The sequence below is a fragment of the Eptatretus burgeri genome, chromosome 9 (assembly GCF_056783735.1).
Source record: "Eptatretus burgeri isolate ZD-2024b chromosome 9, Ebu_testis_v1, whole genome shotgun sequence".
NCBI lineage: Eukaryota > Metazoa > Chordata > Myxini > Myxiniformes > Myxinidae > Eptatretus > Eptatretus burgeri.
The window spans coordinates 92,403,358-92,425,433 of NC_140969.1; the positions used below are offsets into that span (position 1 = coordinate 92,403,358).

Here is a 22,076-nt window from a genome sequence, read left to right on the forward strand (position 1 = left end):
TGGATATCATTGAAGATGTCGATATGAAGTTCCTCAAAATTGTTGTGTGGCATGAGGGACATGTTGACATGTGTCTCCATCCACAAAAAAAACAAAAAAACAATCGCATCCATGCTGGAATTAAATTGCATTAAACCAGACTTTTCCCACCTTTATTTACACATCATAACCCACAACTTCCAAGTGAAAAACAAATTTTACAAATTTCAGAAAATTACTTAAAAATACAAAACTAGAATATCTTGGTTGCACAAGTCTATCCTTCTTCAACCATCTTATGTCCTCATTGAGGTGCCGTTGCCAAGCGTGTGTCGATGCAAATGGTGGTCACAGCAGACACTGAGCTGTTAACAGATTTTTGACTGCACCACTCTCCGAGCCTCTGGAGATATCTCATGCTACATACGTGTTGATATTCTCATGTCAATTTCATGTTTATCAAACACTATATATTGATACGACCAAACAACGTGATGTGTTCGTTTTCACATAGGTGTACATGATACACAGTAACTTTTTTTTCCAGTTACTATATAAAATTGTCGGAACTCAAGAATCCAAAGAAAATCTTCACCTTTTAATGCAATGTGTTTGAGCATCGCACAAGTATACAATGCGTTAATATTATCGAGATCCACTTTGCAAATCCAAATAGTATAATGGTTGCTGATGAAGCCCGAGCAGTTGTTTTGATGAACGTCCAAAACTGATGATTCCATTCGCTATGTCAATTCATTGCCTTTCATGCAAAGAAAATACAAGCTTCTTCATGAGCCTTAGAAATTGAGAATGTTATGAAAAATAAACAAAATAAAACAAATAACTTTTACCTTGGGTTCACCACAGATATCCACATAGTTGGCTCCATTTTCCACACATGCCTTCACAACTGGCTCTCCGTAAAACCTGTACTGTTTGACACAAGATGAACAGGATCAGTCACACCGTTCCACCCCACAAATACTCTCTTCTAAAATGTAGAGATGCATTTCAGCTCCAGTTCATAAAGTACGACATAACCACATCAATTTCCATAGAACGAGTACCTCAGGAACATTTTCTGATCAGTTGCGTGCGTGTGTGTGCGTGTGCATGTATATATATATATATATATATATATATATATATATATATATATATATATATATATATATATATATATATATATATATATATATATATATATATATATATATACATATATATATATACATATACATATATATATACATATATATATACATATATATATACATATATACATATACATATATATATATATATATATATATATATATATATATATATATATATATATATATATATACATATACATATACATATACATATACATATACATATACATATACATATACATATACATATATATATATGTATGACCACCTGTCCTGAAGCTCACCTGGATCAGGAGCAAAAGTCACTCAAATACCCTGCAGACCTTAGACCCTGAATTTTTTTTAATGCCATGAACAAACTTAGGTACATCATGGGTGATGAAGGTTGTGGTCAGGTTTCATAAAAAGTGTGTGTAGTTTCACAGAAGAGAGCAAATAACTATTTGAGGGGGGGGTCAAACCCTCCCCCCTCCACCCCAGTGGAACCTTTAATGGAACGCAGATCATGATGCGATCGATACAATTTGGTCCATCACAGGTGATGAATGTTGCGGTGAAGTTTCATCAAAATAATGTGTGTAGTTACGGAGGAGACAGCAAATACCTATTTTTCGGGGGGGGGGTGATTCCAAACCCCCCCCCCCCCACCCCACCAGGCAGACTTCCTTAATGAGCGCAGATTTTGATGCGGTCAATAAACCTTCGGTAGGCATCAGATATGAGGCTTGTAGCTAAGCTTCATCAAAATCATGTATTTGGTTCAAGCGGTAATGACTCAAGTGTTTACTGACTGATTGACCTTTGGACTCTGCTTGATCGCAGAAGAATATGAACACGAACTCAGTCAGGTGATGGAGCTATGCAGTAATATTAACTTCTGTAAGTGTCAAATTATGAATTCTATTAATTGGGTACCCCAACTTTTTATACATATATATATATATATATATATATATATATATATATATATATATATATATATATATATATATATATATATATATATATATTGGGGCGTATAATGTGATACCGGTCGTCCGTCCGTCCCTCTCTGCACTCTAACTCCCAAAGTTTTCAACTTTCATATTTAGTACATAGGTACAGACTGTGGAGATGGTGTGTCATGACATACGGTCGTCATCTAAAGTGGTTGCCATGGCAACCAGGATGCTGTTTTCCATGTAGTAGCACAATTCTGTATATACCTTCTTGTTCGGGCGTATATTGTGCTCACTTGAGCTCTTGTTTTTAATGTCATGAACAAACTTTGGAACATCACTGGTGGTGAAGATGGTGGTCAAGTTTCATCTGAATTGTATGTGTAGTTTTGGAGAAGAAAGCAAATAGATATTTTGGAGGGCAACCCCCCCCTTTGAGCCAGATCTTTCTCACATCATGAACAAACTTTGGCTTGTCATGGGCGATGAAGGTTGTTGTGAAGTTTGATTAGAATTGTATCGTTTGAGAAGAAAGCAAATACCTCTTTGGGGATGTAACCCACTCTGCCGACCCCCCCCCCCCACCCGGCAAACTCCTTCCGAAGATCTCTTCTATACCGGGAGCCCACAGGGCTTTGCTCAACCGAAGAGGGGAACAATTGCCATCCTCATGGTAAGATGCCAGATGATATTCTCACCTCAGAACTCTGCGTCTGCCGGGACACTGCTGCTGGGTTGACATTCTGTGGTAAATATCCGTATCGCATAATCAGCGCTATCTCAACCTGGCAGTGGAACTGTCCCAAGTAGGTTTCTGATATTATTCGTATAGCTTGTAACACGGTATAAACAATGACAGACGATTTCGCCGCTGGAATACCGGTGACAGACGCTAATTAGATGCTGCGAAAATCACGCAGGCTCAACCGAACAGCGGAACGGCTAAAACCAACGCACAATGCTAATAAGGGGTCCCCTGAGTACAAAAAAAAGAGCACCGACAGACAACTTGGTCGTTGGGCCCCCCAGGACAGACGCTCCCTAATCCGGGACCCTTTGGTTGCGTTAGCTCAACCGAACAGCGGAACGGCAAAAACCAATGCAGAATGGTAGTACCAGGTCCCCCCCCCCCCCCCCCCGAGTACAAAAGGTCCCAAAAGGAGTACTGACAGACAACTTGGTCGCTGGGCCCCCAGGACAGATGCTCCCTAGTGGGGCGTTCCATGTCAAGTGTACACATTTTTCAGTAAAAGTTTTGACACATAGTCTTAGATTTCACTCTTTTTTTTGTGCAAGTGTTTGTATCCATGGTAAAACATTGTCAATTTTCAGACCTGTGGGCCAATCGGGGCCCATGTTGGCCCCCCCCCCCAAATTTGGGCGCCCCCGGTTGACCCACAATCTTCCAGAAGCCATATCACAGGTTGGGGTCCGATTTGGATGATCTTGGTATCAAAATGCTCATACAAGCGAGATCTTTCGAATCGCGTAAGGTAAAATCACTCTGAAACAGTAATTCAAAAAGTTATAGTTTGGGGTGCCCTCTGACCTTGGGCCCCCGCTCCCCAGCCAAACCGATGGTCCCGATTTTTTTTCGTGCGAGAATACCCCCTTCATATACTCCAACACCTCAGCATAAATGAAAATGGGATCACAATGGGTTCAAGTGTGATGATGGTTTTATTGTTCGGGGACTCGGGTGCTGGACACACAATACATAGCACAATATTTGAACACAAGATTTCCAATACACTATATCAGTATATTGTACATACATTTTCCACATGCACATACAGGAACTGGAAGCGATACTAGTACGAGTAAGAGTTTTTCCTAGCAAATTATATAGTCAAGATCTTTTGCCAACCAATGTTTTATTTGACAGCTGTGTTTCTTTTGTACTGATTGTGTCGGTTCTACCTGTAGCAGTTTTTGGTTCTACAGAAATAAGTATATCAGAAATGTCAAAAATGCAGTGATCTTCAATGTCAGGAAAAAATAAACTACTTGCGGGCCCGTTTGGATGAAGAAAATTCACTTTCACTTCATGAGTGTCCTGAAAGGCTTCCATGATGCAGGCAAGCCACCATTTCCATCATAGTGCACTGTGACATAACCTGAGAGTTTCTCGTTAAAAGTTGGTGTAGATTTTGAAATAGCTGACTTGATACGGTGTTCCTCGCTAAGGCTGAATTCGCATACTTGAAGAGCAGTTTCAGAAATAGGGATGAAAGCATGAAGTTTTTGAGTTCCAGCCATGGTTTTGGCCGTTTTTAACCTTTCTTCCAGATTTTGCTCTACCTCGTCATACACCTCTTGGATCCCGTAACCGAACTTCATTTCATTCAAACCATTTTCAGCAAAGGTGAAAAGATCTTTTGGAGAAATAATTTGACTGTCGAAAGGTCGACGCAGGCTCTCACGTGTTGCTTCTCATTTGACTGTACCTCCCACACCTTCTGAAGGGCCCTTGCCATGACTTGTGGCAAAAAAATGCCATTCTGCATCAATACCATCCTCTGATTTGTGACGACATAGGTTTATGAAGGCTTTGCAATTCTTATATTGGCCAGCGCAACTGTCTGAGAAATAGTAAAGTTTCTTTACATTTCCAAAGCTAGATTTCAAGTGTTCAATGAGAATTCTTTGGAAGAGGTGGGCTGAGACAACGTCGTGAGTATTGCATTCTGATATAATCGTGAACGAATTGTGGTTTAATTTCCCATCGTCCAATTTGAAATCGTAAACCCAGGGGAGAATTGTTGCTCGAGAGCAGTTCCAATGGAATCCTTGGGCCGCCTCCTGTACGACAAACGAATAGTTCTCTGAGAAGTCTCCAATAATGACAAATTCTCCTTCACAGATTTTGTCTTTCTTATTTTTCAGATTGGGCCTTGGCAATGAAGTCGTGTCTCACTAATTTCACCGCACGTTCACATAATTGATTAATGAATTCTTCCAAAGGCAGGACCATGGAGCTCAGTTCAGATCTGTCGGTGGATGTCCATCATTTAACCTGAATTTCATCAATATCCTCTAGTTCATAAGCACTCAGTCGCTCGGTTTTGAAGTCTTCAATTGATGGGCACCGTTCACAAGTTCTGAAATAACATGCCGGTTGTGCTGGGTTACAAACTATGCGTGCTATCACATGATGATAGCTCGGAAGTTCGGCTATCTGTGGCATTTTGGAACCAAACATAATGAGTTTCACATTTTGATGCATCGTACATACACATACACTGTGTGTACCGCCTGAACCGGCCAGGACACACTCCGAGGGACGGAGCATGGCGAACTTCACGAATCCAACTTTCAAGCCAGGGTTCTTCTCTTTGAATTTCTGAAACAGTTCCTTGAGATTGTTTAGTACCATGCCCTTTTGAATTTTGTCTTTTCCCTGTTCATTCCTGACCACCACACAGTCCTTTTTCCCCAGCATTATTCGGCTGACTTCATCACTTCGGTAAAATTCGGTTACGGCGGATTTCACTTCGTCAGGCAATATTTTACCCTGTTTGGGATTTGGAGACGATAGCATACCATTTTCTTTCTCGAAATTTTTGGCTTGCACAGCCATTCGTTGGGAGCAACTGAATTCACTCATCATCCCTCTGATGCTCATATTTTCAGTATACGTATTTGCTCTGAACGGCTCGAAACAATGTATTTTTCTTTCAGGCTTTTGATCACCTCTGGCATGCAGTTCATCACATTTTGACGCTGTATTTTGTGTTTTCTCCGCAGTGCTTGGTCCAGCAACTCGTTCTAATTTCTTTCGCACAGAATCTTCCACTTTACTTCACTTTTCAGGAACGTACCCTGGGTTCCTTTCCACCTTTCGTTTGTCGAATGGGCTTTCCCTATCATCGATAACGACTGGTTTAATAGGTCAACTTCTGCTTCTCGTTCAAAAACCTCCTCGTCCTCATCTGTCGAAATAGATTCTGCAATGCCTTCGATAGTACCTTCTGATGATAATTTCGAACTGGTCGAAGATAATTCTTCAATACGCTCTGGTGACAACTGAGAAAGTTTTTTTCTGCACGAACTACAAAGTCTGTAATCTTTTTTCACCTTTGAAGAAAATTTCATCAACATATCATTTGACACATTGCGAAGATAATTTCGTTGTTTCGTTTTATGGCAGCTGAACGGATCGCAACAGTATTTTCGGAACTCCTTTCGATTTTCAGTCGCCATGCTTACTGCAAAATATGCAAAAACTGAGATTTTCCCATTTATAACTTAATTCGATGATGGTTATACAAAAAAAAGGGTACACTTAAAAATCAATAGACACATTAGGCAGAATAATTTTTCGCAAATGATGCAATATATGTCCAGAGATGATGATTGACAATTTCAGACATAAAGTCGCCTGCGAGCAGGTGACGTCATTGGAACGATGACGGCAAACGTCGCCCAATGTCGAATGAAGAATTAGTGATATGTGGACCCCGAACAATACAACCATCATCACACTTGAACCCATTGAGATCCCATTTTCATTTTTGCTGAGGTGTTGGAGTATATGAAGGGGTATTCTCTCACGAAAAAAAATCGGGACCATCGGTTTATCTGGGGAGCGGGGGCCCAAGGTCAAAGGGCACCCCAAACTATAACTTTTTGAATTACTGTTTCGGAGTGATTTTACTTTAAGCTATTCGAAAGATCTCGCTTTTACGAGCATTTTGATACCAAGATCATCCAAATCGGACAACCTGTGATATGGCCACTGGAAGAATGTGGGTCAACTGGGGGAGCCCAAACTTGGGGGGGGGGGAGGGGGGCTAAAATGGGCCCCGATTGGCCCCCAGGTCTGAAAATTGACACATAATGTTTTACCGTGGATACAAACACATGCACAAAAAAAAGTGTGACATCTAAGACTGTCAAAGTTTCGCTGAAAAATGTGTACACTTGACATAGAACGCACCACTTGGGAGCATCTGTCCTGGGGGACCAGCGACCAAGTTGTCTGCCAGTGCTCCTTTTGTACTCAGGGGACCTGGTACTACCATTCTGTGTTGGTTTTAGCCGTTCCGCTGTTCGGTTGAGCTAGCGCAACCAAAGGGAACCCGAACTCGGGAGAGTCTGTCCTGGGGGCACAGCGACCAAGTTGTCTGTCAGTGCTCCTTTTGTACTCAGGGGACCCCTTACGAGCATTCTGCGTTGGTTTTCGCCGTTCCGCTGTTCGGTTGAGCTAGTGTGATTTTCGCGTCACCGGTATTCCAGCGGCGAAATCGTCTGTCATTGTTTATACTGTGTTACAAGCTATACGAATAATATCAGAAACCTACTTGGGACAGTTCCACTGCCAGGTTGAGATAGCGCCGATTATGCGATACGGATATTTACCACAGAATGTCAACCCAGCAGCAGTGTCCCGGCAGACGCAGAGTTCTGAGGTGAGAATATCATCTGGCATCTTACCATGAGGATGGCAATTGTTCCCCTCTTCGGTTGAGATAAGCCCCACGGGCTCCCGGTCTATTCAGACCCCATTTTTATTTTTCAATGCCATCACAGGTGATGAGGGTTGTGGTCAAATTTTATTGAAATTGTATGTGTAATTTTGGAGAAGAAGTTGCAAGTATTTGTGGATGGACGACGTGCCATCTCATAAGTTCCCTGGAACTTCTTTACAGGTGAACTCTCTCTCTAGCGAGTGCAGTCTGTGGCTGCTGGTTGCATCATTGGTTGGGACATGGCTATCCCGCTGATGCAGTGTCCCCCTTACCAGTACACTGGTACTCATTTTGCTGACCTCGGAAGGATGACAGGCTGAGTCAACCTCCTGGTGTATATTAATTCAGCGGCCAACGGGGCTTGAACTCAGCACCCTAGGATCCCAAGCCACCACCCTAACCACTAAGCCAACACCAGGCTTACAGGTGAGCTAAAAACCATCTCTGGGAATATTATTACAAACGAACTACAGTTGGAAGCTGTTCAGGGTTCAGCGACGATCCTGAGGAGAGCCCTCTGCACAAGACTATGAGAACAAAAAAAACAAAACAAACAAAAATAAATAAATAAATAAATAAAACTTCACAGCTTGGTCCATGAATCGTGACCCCCTTACCAAAATGAAGGGGGATACTTTGAGGCCACCCTGGGAGGACTCCATTCCACATTCTGAAACCCGTGTATGTAGATTCGGTGATAATCCATTCGCCTCTGGTGCATATTGTGAAGACCCTCCAATCCTGGCCAAGAAAAGTTCTCGAATGGTCGGTTTATTCAGAAGGTAGCACACGCATGCGGAATGTGGTCCGGAGTCCCGCCGCTGTTGGTCAGGTCGTTGCGCCACATTCCGCATGCGTGTGCTACCTTCTGAATAAACCGAGCATTCGAGAACTTCTCTTGGACTCTCAATTCTTGGCCAGGATTGGAGGGTCTTCACACATATTTCTCTGCAAACATCACGTTTGTATGCGATGTGTACGACACACATAACCCTAACTCGTATATCTCTTTCCATTCCAACTGCTGCTACGTGGGTTGCTAGGGAGCTAACACTGCAACCACCAGCCAGAGCAGTGCAGTAAAGGCCTTCTGCAATTCCATTGGTCGACCTAATCTGTGAATCTATCAACTTTGATCTCCACCAATGGCAGGTCCTCCTTCCTGGCCCAAGTGATGACCAATATCAATTTCAACATCTCCTCCTCCACCCTGCTTGGCTTCTCTGACCGACTATTTGCAAAAGTACACATCTGTAGAACAGAATCTGGTTAGTCACTCACACGAACGCAGGAACTGCAAACTGCCCTCTTGCAAAAGGATTAGTCTTTCATCCTCGATGTTTTGCAAAAAATTATTTACTCTGAACCTCCTTCCTCAGTCTATTCAATCCCACTTTGCCTTCCAGTCCATCGAGTTGGCAGCACACAATCATCTGAGGTCATCATCCTCCATACTCACCCATGATCTTTGCTTGTCATGATTACCCACCTTCCCCCCCATCCCCAATTCTACTTTCAAATTTCTCCCTCTCTACTATCCTGTTATTTATCCTGCTGTTGTCCCACTGCTCTACCATTAATGCATTGCCTTCAACCTTCCTTCCTTTCACTCTTTCATGAGCCTAATTTAGTGCAGGGCTCATTATATACAACTAGAGGGGGAACACTCGGTAGAGTGCAAAACCTCCGCCGCCAATACTGCTGGGTCACTTAAGTGAACCTGATATCCTATTCGTTGTCGGTCAAAACGGATCAGACTCTACTGAACCACGATTGAATAAACTAAACCAGATCGACGCACATTTAGAAATGCCAAAAAAAATAAATCGAAATTTTTTTGAAAAAAAAAAAAAAGGTGGAAAATTTCTAAGTTTTTTTCCTCTAACAAATTTTTTTGGGGGTTGGAAATCACTTAAAACATGTAGAAATGAAAAAAAAATTTCAAATATTTTTCAAATAAAATCAAATTTTTTTTTTGAAAAGTTGCAAATATTTTTTTTCTCTTACAAATTTTTTTTTTTGGGGTTGGAAATCACTTAAAACATGTAGAAATGCAAGAAAAAAAATTCAAATTTTTTTTCAAAATGGCTGCCATATTGGACTTTGGACCAAGTCCAAAATGTAATGCCATGATCCTTGGACCATACCTAATGCCCCCACCAAGTTTTGTCGAAATCCGTCCAGGAGTTTTTCCGTAATACTGTTCACGAACAAACGAACAAACGAGCCGGTAGGCGATGAGGGATTCGCTAGGATCGAAGCGCTGGATACGATGCTTTTCATTCTGACCGATCCGCCGACGAAGATTCATTGCCAAGACGTATTGGTTCACATACAATTGTTCCTCTGCCTGGCAAGATTTTTCCTATTGCGTATTTTGCCAACTGGCACTCCTCATTAAAAATGACGGTAAATAGACACCCTATTTTTGAAGGACTACCATTTGAAAAATAATCGGTTTGCTGGTTTGTGCTGTGGAGCCTCACGTTGCAGACACACACACACACACACACACACACACACACACACACACACACACACACACACACACACACACACACACACACACACACACACACACACACACACACACACACACACACACACACACACAACCCGATAAACTTTTCTCAATGCTCTTGGTTGACCACACCTCCTCAGCCACACAATATTTTTCATAAGCCATGCCCACTTTAAATAATAAATAATTGGAGGTGGTGTGTGGGTCGTGGAATCGTTTTCAGTCAATAAATAAATAATTGGAGGTGGTGTGTGGGTCGTGGAATCGTTTTCAGTAAATAAATAAATAATTGAAGGTTGTGTATGGGTCGTGGAATTATTTTCGGTCAATAAATAATTGGAGGTGGTGTGTGGGTGGGGAATCATTTTCAGAAAATAAATAAATAATTGAAGGTGGTGTGTGGGTCGTGGAATTGTTTTCGGTAAATAAATAAATAAATAAATAAATAATTGAAGGTGGTGTGTGGGTCGTGGAATCGTTTTCAGTAAATAAACAAGCATATTATATTATTAGAAATCCACAAAGACAGAAATGCCGGTGATTCCATTTATTTTGGATCGAGGAGAGATCAAAGGTGGAACGACGGTGTAGTTCCTTACAAACACTGTATACACACCTTAAATGACGGCAAATAGACACCCGATTTTTGAAGGACTACCATTTGAAAAATAAAACCGAAATAAAAAAAATCGGCTCAAGTAAAATTTTCTAAATATCTCGAAGTGTTTAATTCCAAAGTCTCGTTTCTCCACATTCAAAACTGAAGGACAAATATTGAAAATACTGTACGTGTTTTTTTGGCCGCTGCACAGCTACGGGTGGTTGCGAGGCAACGAAATTCAAACACGCACATTCCCAGTGTATATTCCACCTCTTGGCAAAGTTTCATTGAAATCGGTTCGCTGGTTCGTGCTGTGGAGCCTCGCGTTGCAGACACACACACAGACAGACAGACAGACAACCCGACAATAAGGGATATCTCATATATAGCGAATCCAACAGACAGGGGTGAAAACAGTAACCTCCGCCCATCTTCGATGGTGGAGGTTAAAAATACATTTTTTGTGTGCACTCAAACGGTGAGCCTCTGAGCTACCATGCAGACAAGCTGAAGATTTGGCAATGTATGTTAGAAAGTATAACCAAAGGTAATGCAACAGCACAAGAAAACATGCGTTTGTTAATAGGGTATGACTGTCACTAAGGCCAAAAAAAAAAAATGTTGCATTGGCGTAACGGGTCACTGAAAAATAGGGTAGGTCGGTCGGGATCTTTTTATTTTTTTTATTTTTTATTTTTCCTTATAAATCCCTCCCAAAATCTCCCCCGGCTCGAGTACCACCCTTTTTGTCGGCGGGTTCTGTCCGAAACACTTCCGGGTTTTTGCGATCGCAATCAACAAGATACTTGAAAACGATAGCAAAACAACAAAAATAGCAATAAAATAGGGTCGGCAAAATTTTTCGATAGCAAAAAAACAAAAAACAAAAAAAACGTAGGGTCGGCGGAATTTTTAGGGTCGGGCGGGTTACGCCAATGCAACATTTTTTTTTTTTTTTGGCCTAATGTTTTATACCAAATGTTGGTAGATACCAGGCATAATGTTGCAGCATGACTCCAGATAATGTACAGGCTCAGTGGTGGCAATGGGGTTTCACATTACGTGTCACATTATGTTCCAGAGTGGCGAGGACCAGTTTATGTTGGGGTTCAAGAATCAACACTCAATTTTCAACAACATGCAAACCAATTCCGAACACTCCGAGCTGTAAACCAAGATATGTCGACATTCTGGTAGGCACAAGGCCCTTCACCATGGTAAATGCAAAGCCAAGTGTGCAGCGTCGTCTATCACGTCACAAATTAGGGGAGGGGAGGGGGGGGGTGCAATTGGAATGATCCAAGTTATATAACCACGATGTACTATATATGCACATTAGCAGTACGCATGTTTTTGCTCCATGTACGTAACCTGGGTTCTTTTTTATTTTAAGGAATGGTTGAGGCAGCGGTCTTTTGCCTATACACCGCCCAAATGAAGGGATGTCTCAATAACGTGTTGCACGCTTGGAACAAGATCGCCCGTAAGGCGGGTATTCTGCTGGTCATTACTCAAGGGAAATTAGGACAGACAGACACAGAAGTTATTAATTTATTTTAAAGGAAATTCTAAACCTTTGTCACTCTGAAAAACCGTCGTGGGGGGTGGGTGGTAAACAATGGACAAAGCAACAAACAACATAGGATTTGAACCTTGGATTGGATCCCAGCATCATGAACGATGAGTCGCGATGAGAGCGAATCATGCTACGTTTGCATTTTGCGTTGGTGGGACCATAGTCTTTCCACACTCTGCCAGATCAATTCCTCAGATTTATCACCAGTGTGATGTTGAAGTAATAATTAGACTTTGCAAAGTGCTTTGCTCATCATTTGAACATGCATCACCCATACATTCAATGAAGACGTCTTGTGTAGCATCAAGTCAACATGCTCATTCCTACTTGGAAAAAAGAAGTAAGATACAATCACAAGACAGAATGTTTCGTACTCTCATCTGAGCAGATGTCATCATTGATACCCAACTGAACTGTGGTGAAGATATGATAACATGTGAGCAAATGGGGGGGGGGGGGTAGGGGAGGATTGTGTCACAAGAGAGTTGGGCAAAGTACAAACACGAAGATAAAATCGTTAGGTTAAGGGCCTGGAGAGAACCACCCATTGCTGAACCTTCAACAGCAAAAGGACTCCTACCCATTCCATCCATTATTCCTCCTGAAATCTGCCTCGAGTATGGGTCCACCATTAACCACCTGGCTGGTTCAAGAATCCAAGGCGAGGTTCAGGTTAATTTATGGAAACAAAAGGCATGTTCAAAACTTAAAGAACACGGATGACGATGCCATGCAAACCCAGTCAGATTTAGTCCCTTACCGGTCCAACGCAGTTCAGCACAACGTTGGCTTCTCGACACATGCTTGCCAAAGATTCATCATCATTAATGTTGCAGACAATCACTCCCACGTCTCCCAAATTAATCTTTCCTGCAGGTGAAAGGGGGGAGTACATTGGAGAAATTAGAGTGTGTGGCTCGAGTTGATGTTATGATGTCACCCCGGCAGTTGAAGCTAAAGAGCAAGTATATTTTTATGAGGCAACGGCAAATGTACATATCTTACAGGATACTGACTTTTACAGAAACACCCATTGAATAAATACATGTAACAAATCACCATCCGCAACCCAAGTCCATTCAAGGTGCAAAGGCTAGTCAATCACAAATGACTGAAACCTGCACACCATTGTGACCTTCTTCACAAGGATTTATATTCGGATGGATTTGTTGTAAAGAAGTCTCAATAACAATGGAAGGTGGTGGGGTTGGGGGATGGGACACTCCACACAATTTGAATAACATGAGGGAACCTCACAATACCCAGCTTTCCTTTTACAATTTTTAATACGACACATGAATAAACGGTCGATAGTACAAAATTTGTAAATGGCAGAAAAAAAAGGAGAAATTATCAAAGCTTTTTGTCTAGCAGATCGTCAGGACAATGCGAGAACGCCGGATATGCAGACACAAAATGAAACGATATATTTGTTCAGACAGTTCGGTATTGGTTCTTTGGACCGTTGCTGACACAAACATACGGACGGACCCTCCCTTCACAACTGCCTTACTTTGGCATGTTCTTTGCAAACAAGAAGGGTATGTGCAAACACTGCATCTGTTCTGACTTGGATCCATAAAAAAAAATGGGAGGTCACAGGTCCCCTCGGTGCCTCAAGGTCATGATGTGTATGTTCGTGTCAGTAACAGTCCCCCAAAGAACGACTCCCCAACTGTCTGAACAAATAAATCGTTTCATTTTGTGTCTGCATACCCGATGTTCTTGCGCGTGTCCAGGACGAGCTGCAAGATGAAAAGCTTTGACAATGTCTCTCCTTTCTTCTGCTATTTTCAAATCTTATGCACTAGAACAACAAAACAATGACCCAAAAGAATCTTGGTACAAGGGTGTAACAATTAAAATCTGTCTAGACAGTGTAATACAAATAATCACTTTGATTTAAATATTACAGCCTAAGAGTACCTTCGCACATCAACTGTAGTGCTGTGAAACCACAGCCACAACAATCACAATCACTTATGAACCGTCGAGCCTGGATTTGAATCTCGACCCAGCTATAAACTGTTACGCTGGGTATCTTCAATGTAGGGCGAGGCATAAAAACCGTGCGCCTTCCATCGGATGGACATCAAGCTGGGTGTCCCAATTAGTTGTAGACATTAAAGATCCCGCTCCGTCCTTCGTGAAAGGTAGACGAGTCAGCACCATTACCCTTAACAAGTTACAAATTCCCGCCAAAATGTGCAGGGGCTCTGCATCAGCAGCACGGCCGCCCCCCAAGCTTGGGACGCAACCAGCCGGTCAAATTCAGAATTGGATCCCAGTCGAATAAGCAATTGCTCACGACGACAAGAGATCTAATGTTTAAAAATAAATAAATAAATGAAAAAGCAAACAGTTACCAAAAAAAACAAAACAGGGAAGAGATGGGAGGTGGGGGTACGGGTATCACAACAGTAAGGTCATATAAAACCATTTCAATGTCATGTCATTTACAGAAGTAAATAAATAGAATTAAAAAAAAAAAAAAAGTTACACCATTTTGTTCCTCTCGAAATCACTTCGCTTCATGTTATTGAAACTCTTCACAAATCTATTTAACGTGTCAATATGCCCTGAAAACGAGCAGCGAGAACCTGGTTGTTAGTCGATTCGCGGATCACGTTCCGTGTTAACGGTCATGTCAACGAGGGCAGCAAGTGGTGCGGCCGTCTTGGATAGTCCTCGTCTCCACATCACACTGCTTGCTATCTGTGTATGGTTGTTGTATGGGTAGCAGCTCCTTCATGACAACCAAATTCATGTTAGCAGGTTGTTCGTGGATCACATGTGAACAGCAGTCTTCGGTGAGGCAGGGCACAGTCACCAGAGAATCGATTGAGAAAGCGGAGGGATCTGTGTCGGTCATATGGATTGATGTTGCCACACTTTTCTGCATGAGGAGTCGTTTTACATACCCAAATTTGGACTCCACCATTGTTGTAGCTTGCCAAGGTTTGGCTGAAATGCTTTTTTTCTTCCCAGCAATCAGAAGTAACGCGACACGTGAACCATAACCAAACCCACGAACAACCGACCAATCCCTGAAAGAGACTGATTTTGGCAGCAAGATGAATATGTGCAAATGTAATCATTTTCTTGTGGATCTAAAGACCCCATCAACCCTCCCCCCAATAAAAAAAATAAAAAAATAATAAAAAATCCCAGCACACCTGAACAAACAATAAAAACTACCAAATGATGACAATAAATTGCCTTCGTCGTTCGTGAAGTTCTTACATTTCCTGCTGTCATTCAAAACCAGATTACTAACGTTCGATCGAAGCAAGATATGCCAAACAAAACCGGCAGGTATCATCATTCAACTGACAACCTACAAGGCCTTCATTCGCAGCTTGATGGAGTACCGCTTTCCCCTTCGGGCAGGTGCCCCTGCATCACACCTTGTCCTTCTCGATGCCATGGATTGTGAGGTCCTCAAATTCATTGGGATCTTTCGAGTCGAAGCCGAGTGTCTCGGCCCGTTACGATCGCATCTGTATCCCATTGCCTCCTTTTTGGTCTTACACCCTCTGTCCTCTTAGGTCACTGCATGGCACACACAGTCTACCAGTAAAACCTCTTCTTGTTGAACTCCCAAGATCCAGGCTAGATGCTCACCTCCATTTGTTCCTCTTTTCTCTCACCTGTAGAGCCAAACCTCACCAATCTGTCTGTTCAGTCCCATTCTTCCCGGTTCAGGGTTTCCAGACAGCTGCACACCGCTACCTCGGGTCATCACGCACCCACACTCGTGATCCTTGCTGTGTGTTTATTCAGCTCGTTCACCCCCAGCCAGCCTGGTGTTGGCTCAGTGGTTCGTGTGGCGGCTTGGGATCCAGGGATCCTGAGTTCAAGCCCCGTTGGCCGCTGAATTAATACACCAGGGGGTTGACTCAGCCTGTCAACCTTCCGAGGTCGGCGAAATGAGTACCAGCTCCAGTGTGTGTACTGGAAGAGGGGCACTGCATCAGCGACACAGTCGCGCTTCAACAAGTGATAGCCAAGCTGCCATACGACCACCACCATCACTTCGACTCCGATGTTGGTGGTTACTCCTCTCCATTTCGTTCCCTTTCATTCTGCTCCAGCTCTTCCATGAGCCTCGACCATGCACAAAATAAATAATTAAATAAATAAATAAGGATTACCTTGGCAAGAAAAAGAAACATAATCCGAGTTAATTTAAATAATGATAACATTACCTCAGGGAATTCGTGGCGGATTCGACCGGCCAGTCACAGGTAAATTACAAAATGAAAACATTCACCTCAGGTCGACAAGGAGGCCGATTCGTTCTTCAACGTTAAAAAAAGAAATACAATAAAATCGATCATTTAATCCGTGTTTCGGGAAATTAAACCGCAAACGGACCGGTTGACCCACCGAGCGACTGGGCCGCCTCTTGCAGCATGGACTGCAGTTTATCACGGTTCCGCCCGGCCACGGCCCAAGCGAATTCTCCGCGTTCTTCATCCGCCGCACGGGCAACTTCTCTGACCACAAAGCGACCGGTGAAACCAGAGGCGCCGAACACCACGAGCCCGAACCGCTTCTTCACAGACATGCCGTCCTCGTCACACCACTCCGCTCGCTCAATGACCACAACAGCCACAGATTGGAGCTCTTTTTTTGCTTTCGCGCATGCGCGTTGCGAGTTTGTTATTGTTGTTTAACGACTCGCGACCAAATTAAAATGTAGCATCGAAATGAAAACGTTCTGCCATTTATCCATCGAGGCATCACCTTTTGGGATCGCGTCTGCGTATCTTATAATTTGTGTCGAAAAGAAACCCTGAAATGAAAATACGCCGCTGCTCATGACGTAAAAAGTTTGTAACCACCGGAAGTTTCGCGGCAGCCATCTTACAATGCGCAGAACGCCTCGGCCGTGACACTGATCACGTGACTCAAAGCCAAAGGGGGGGCATTAAAACCGGTACGGCGAACGCAAGTTGTGACGTACAAGCTCCGAGTTTTACGATAAAACCTTTTATTTTTCAGCTTTCTTTTTCAAGAATCGACTTTTTGTGATTTGATGAAGCACAATAATAGGTTATTTTTTTAATCTGCTGTTTATAAGATGTATAATTGTACATGCAGAATGGATGCGTTCACCAAATTATAGCATTTTGAAGGTGTGTCGTTGCCTCTCCCCCACCGAAAGTGGACGGAAGTTATGTTTTCACCCCTGTCGATTTGTCTATGAGCACGATATCTCAAAAAAAAAAAATTGGACAGATTCGGACAAAACTTGCTGGATGAACTGGTTCGGTGACGAGAGCAGGTTGATGAGATTTTGGTTCGGGTCCAGGTCCAGGTCCAGATCCAGATCCAGATCCAAATCCGACCTATCAGTGGGATACAACACATGAACCTCCCACCCCAATCCCTCCTCATTCCAAATTTCCAGTTTTCTCTCCATCTTGGCCTTCAACTCTGCTGTTGGTCTTTTCTCCTCTCCACTGTTCATTTTGGCCTGTTGCGTCCTGATCCGATCAGTGTGCTCGTTCTAGCTCTTCCATGAGCCTCGACTTTTTTTTTTTTTTTAAACCTTCAGTATATATATACTCAACCGATTGCCATTCCAGTTAATACTTCTACCACCCACTTTTGGTCTTGCACCCTCTGATATTTTTGTACTTTATCCCCCACCCCCAGGTTTCTGCTGGGTTCACATGGTCCACCACCAACCCCCTTCTGATGAAACTACCTAAATCCAGGATCACTGCTCACCACTCGTTCATTCCTCTTTTTTCCCCACCTCTGGAAGAAATCAATCAACTTCTACATTCTCTTCAATCTCACTCTTCCCTCCAGGTCTTCAAGACATGACCTGCTGTTCATCACCATCTCACCATCTGTCATCACCATCTGTCCAGGCTGGAGTTCCTCAAGGTAGCGTTCTGGGCCCTGTTCATTTTCTGGTTTTCATCAATGATCTCTCCGACTCTCTGGAAAATCCTCTTTTTCTCTTTGCTCATGACTCCACCCTCTGCCGTACCATCTGTCATCCCTCAGACCGGTATGCAGCAGCTTCTTCGCTCACTGCAGATCTGGATAAAATCACAAACTGGTCCAACACGTGAAACATGCCTTTCAATCCTGACAAATCTCACACTCTCACAATGTCTCTCCAAAAAGACCATTTGCAATGCCCCCCCCCCACCCAATCTACTTTCTCAACAATCCTCTGGAAGAAGTCCTTTCATTCAAGCTTCTGGGTCTCACTATGTGCCATGATCTTTCCTGGAAAAGGCACATTTCCAACCTGGCCTCCAAAGCCACTCACCGACTGGGAGTCCGGGAGTCCAACGTCATGCAAAGTCCTTCCTTGGCCCACCTGAGCTCCTGACCTCATACAAAGCTTTAGTCCACAGCCTGATGGTGTACTGCTCTCCCCTCTGGGCTGGTGCTCCTGCCTCTCACCTTTCTTGGCTTCACGCTGTGGAAACCAGGGCATTTAGGATCATTAGTATCTCCAGTGATGAGGCTGAGTCTTTGGGCCTCTCACTCTCTCACCGCAGGCAGGTCGGTGGTCTTTCTGTCTTCCACCGTCTCCTCTCCGGTCTCGCCCCCGCTGCTCTGTCTGCGATATGTCCCCCTCCCCATATTTCCGCACAAGGTCCCCCAGCAACCCCCTTCTGGTAAAACTACCAAAAATCACGAATCACTGATCACCTTCACTCTTTCATTCCTCTTTTTTTCCCTGCCTCTAGAATAAACTCTCACACTCTCTTCAATCCCATTCTTCCCTCCAGGCCTTCAAAATAGCTGTTCACCACCACCTCTTATCTTCCCCCATCCAAAAGCACAATCTTGTTCTACCCCCGTTAATCCACCCCAAACCCACCTCCTTCAAATTCCCTGCTTTCCTTCTTGAAAGTCCCTGTAGTGTCCATCTTGTATTCCCCATGTTCCCCGCCCCAACCTTCTTCCTTCCAGAGATTTCCTAATGTCTCTGTTCCCCGCTGTTTTGTCCTTCCCTCTCCCACCCATCATGTCTCCTGCCCCCCTTGTTGTGCGTTGTGTGTTAGCTCTCATACGAGCCTTGACAATGTATACAAAAAAAAAATCTCAGCCTGTCCCCAATCCAAAACCATGATCTTTTCCACCCCCATTTACCTCAACACCACCCAAATCCCTCCTCCTTCCAAATTTCCAGTTTTTCCTCCTGAGAGTTTCTCTCTGTATCCATCTTGTCCACCCCATGCATTCTTTCCTGCCTACCATTCCTCTCCATTGTTTGTCCAAGTCTTCCTTGATCTTTGCCTTCATCTCTGCCATTGGTGTTTCCCCCTTCTCTCTACTGCTCCTTTTGCATCCTGCTTTTGTTTGTTACATCCTGATAAGTTCAAGTATACAGTAACGTATTAATTTTTCATTACATTTTGCTTATATTTGTAATAATGTAAACGTGTGAGCACGAGCAGCCAATCATTGGAGTCCTTCCAGAGAGCCAATAGATGCAGTGGATGCTGCAAGGTGCACTCAACGGGAGCTCGTCACCACGACATGTTGGAAGCTCACGCGCCTTTCCTTACAAGCCCTTTCTCATCCCGATTCACTCAACACCTCAATATTTAACAATGACAATTGTTCGACATTACCAAGACTGCAATCTCTCTCTGAAAAGACCATCTGACAACCCCTCCCTTCCCCTCCCCCCTCATCTACTTTCTCAACTTGTGGAAGTTCAGTCATTCAAACTCCGAGTTTTCACCATCAGCTATGGTCTCTCTAGGGCAAACCACATTGCAAAGTTGATTTCCAAAGCCAGCCACCAATTGGGCATCCTCCATCATACAAGGTCTTTCATTGTCCAATCTAAACTTTTAACAACCTACTTAAGGCTTTTCTACACAGCTGAATGGAGTGCTGCTCTTCCCCTTTTGGCCCTGGCTTGCCATTCTTGATGCCATGGAATGCAAGGCTCTCAAACTCATTGGGCTCTCCCGTGTTGAAGCTGAGTGTCTCGGCCTGTTTCTTTCGCATTCCAGACAGGTCGGTGGCTTCTCTGTATTCTATCTCCTCATTTTTGGTCTTGCACCCTCTACCCTCTCTTGTCTCTGTTCGTCCCAGGTTTCTGCAGGGCACACATGGTGTCAGCAATCATCTTCTTGTTAAAGTCTCAAACTCCATACTCGCTGCTCACTCCACTCATTTGTTCCTCTTTTCTCTCACCTGTGAAATCAACTTCCCCAGTCTGTTCAGTCCCATTCTTCTCTCCAGGGCTCCAAGATAGCAATTCATCCCCCATCCATACTCATGATCTCCACTGCCCCCAAATGACCCCATTCCCAAACAAACACTCCCTTTTTCACTTTATTGTGATTTCCCCGCTCTCCCTCACCTCTTTTTGTTTCTTATTGGCGGTTGGTTTTGCTTCTTTTCTGTTTCATCCTTGCCTTTCCCTTCCTCTTCTTGCTTTGCTTCATGACCTCCATCCACTCAGGGTGGATGGAGGTTATATGTATATTCACCCCTGTTCATCTGTCTCTCTCTCTCTCTCTCTCTCTCTCTCTGTGAGCTAGGTGGATGAGTTGGGTAAGTGACGAGGACAAATTGATTCCATTTTGGTTCAGATTCGGCTTCAGATCCAGCCTATCAATGGGATACAAAATGTAAACTGTTCAGGCTGGTGGAGGGATGCACTCTACCGAATGCTCTTCAGCTTGTGTACAGCGTCCTTATCCCTTTCCCCTTGATCTCTCTCACTTATTATCTCCTATTGTTCCCCCCTGCCAATTTGTTCACTTCCCCTCCATTTTACTCCATCTCTTCCATGAGCCTCGTTCATGTACGTGTATTAATTTATTTATTTTTTGCCCTTTTTGGGATTTTGTCATGATTTTATTTATCCCCCACTCAAAAGACCAGACCCCCAAGACTCCCCACTCTCTAATCTGCCCATGGGGTGATCAGATTCAGGAAAGTATTGATACTTGCATAGATTGGGAAAAAGATTGGCAGATGCAGTTTAACCTGAACAAGTGTCAGGTGTTGGGGATGGGAAAGAACAATGAAAATAGAGATTACAGGATGCGAGGGGTAATTTTGGAGCGTGTCACACAGGAGAAGGATCTGGGGGTGGTAATAGATACGGGAGGTAAGCAGGCAGCACAGTGCTGCAAATGGGGTTTTAGGTTGTATTCGGAGGGGGATCATTTATAAATCAAAATAGGTGGTAACATTGTACAGGAATTTAGTGAGGGCCACATCTAGAATATTGTACGCAGTTTTTGTCACCACAGCTTATGAAGGACATAGCTACCATAGAGAGGGTTCAGTGCAGGGCCACTAGATTGGTTCAGGCCTCATGAGACTCAGCTATGAGGAGCGGCTGAAGGAGGCAGGGCTTTATACACTAGAAAGGAGGCGGTTATGAGGAGAGATGATAGAGATGTTTAAGATAATGAAGGGTACAGACAAAATAAGTACAGATGAATTATTCGGAGTAGACAGTGATAGGACCAGGGGCCATGACCTGCGAGTAAAGAAGAGTAGAGTTAAGACGGTACAATGGCAAGGCCAAAGGTCTTTCACTCAGAGTAGTTAACGTTGGTGAGATGGTTCTTTTGAAGGTACCCTTGGTTCTGCCTCTCTTCCTTTCCCCACTTGTGGTGGGGGTGGGGGTCCATTTCCAGAAGTCTTGTTTTGGACGACAGACTTGTTTGGTCTGGTGTTGGAATAATGCAGGCATGATGAGGTGAATGGCCTCTTCATGTGTCAAAGTTCCATGTTACTGCACAATAAAATTGATTCCACATGTTTATGACAGGGTACCTCTGGAAACCAAAATGGCGAGACACTTGTTCTTTTCAAGATTG

The 22,076-nt window shown here is 43.4% G+C and overlaps 1 protein-coding gene across 1 annotated transcript in view; it reads right to left on the minus strand.

Moving 5' to 3' along the window:
- SCCPDH (saccharopine dehydrogenase (putative)) overlaps positions 1-16,908 on the minus strand; it is a 41,262-nt gene extending 24,354 nt beyond the window's left edge. The window contains exons 1-3 of the mRNA XM_085896120.1: positions 16,633-16,908; positions 13,004-13,113; positions 831-911 (exon numbers count right to left, since the gene is read on the minus strand). Coding sequence (XP_085752246.1) covers positions 831-911; positions 13,004-13,113; positions 16,633-16,813 — 372 coding nt within the window. The 5' untranslated portion in view covers positions 16,814-16,908. The remainder of the gene's footprint in view (positions 1-830; positions 912-13,003; positions 13,114-16,632) is intronic.
- Between the last annotated feature and the right edge of the window lie 5,168 nt (positions 16,909-22,076).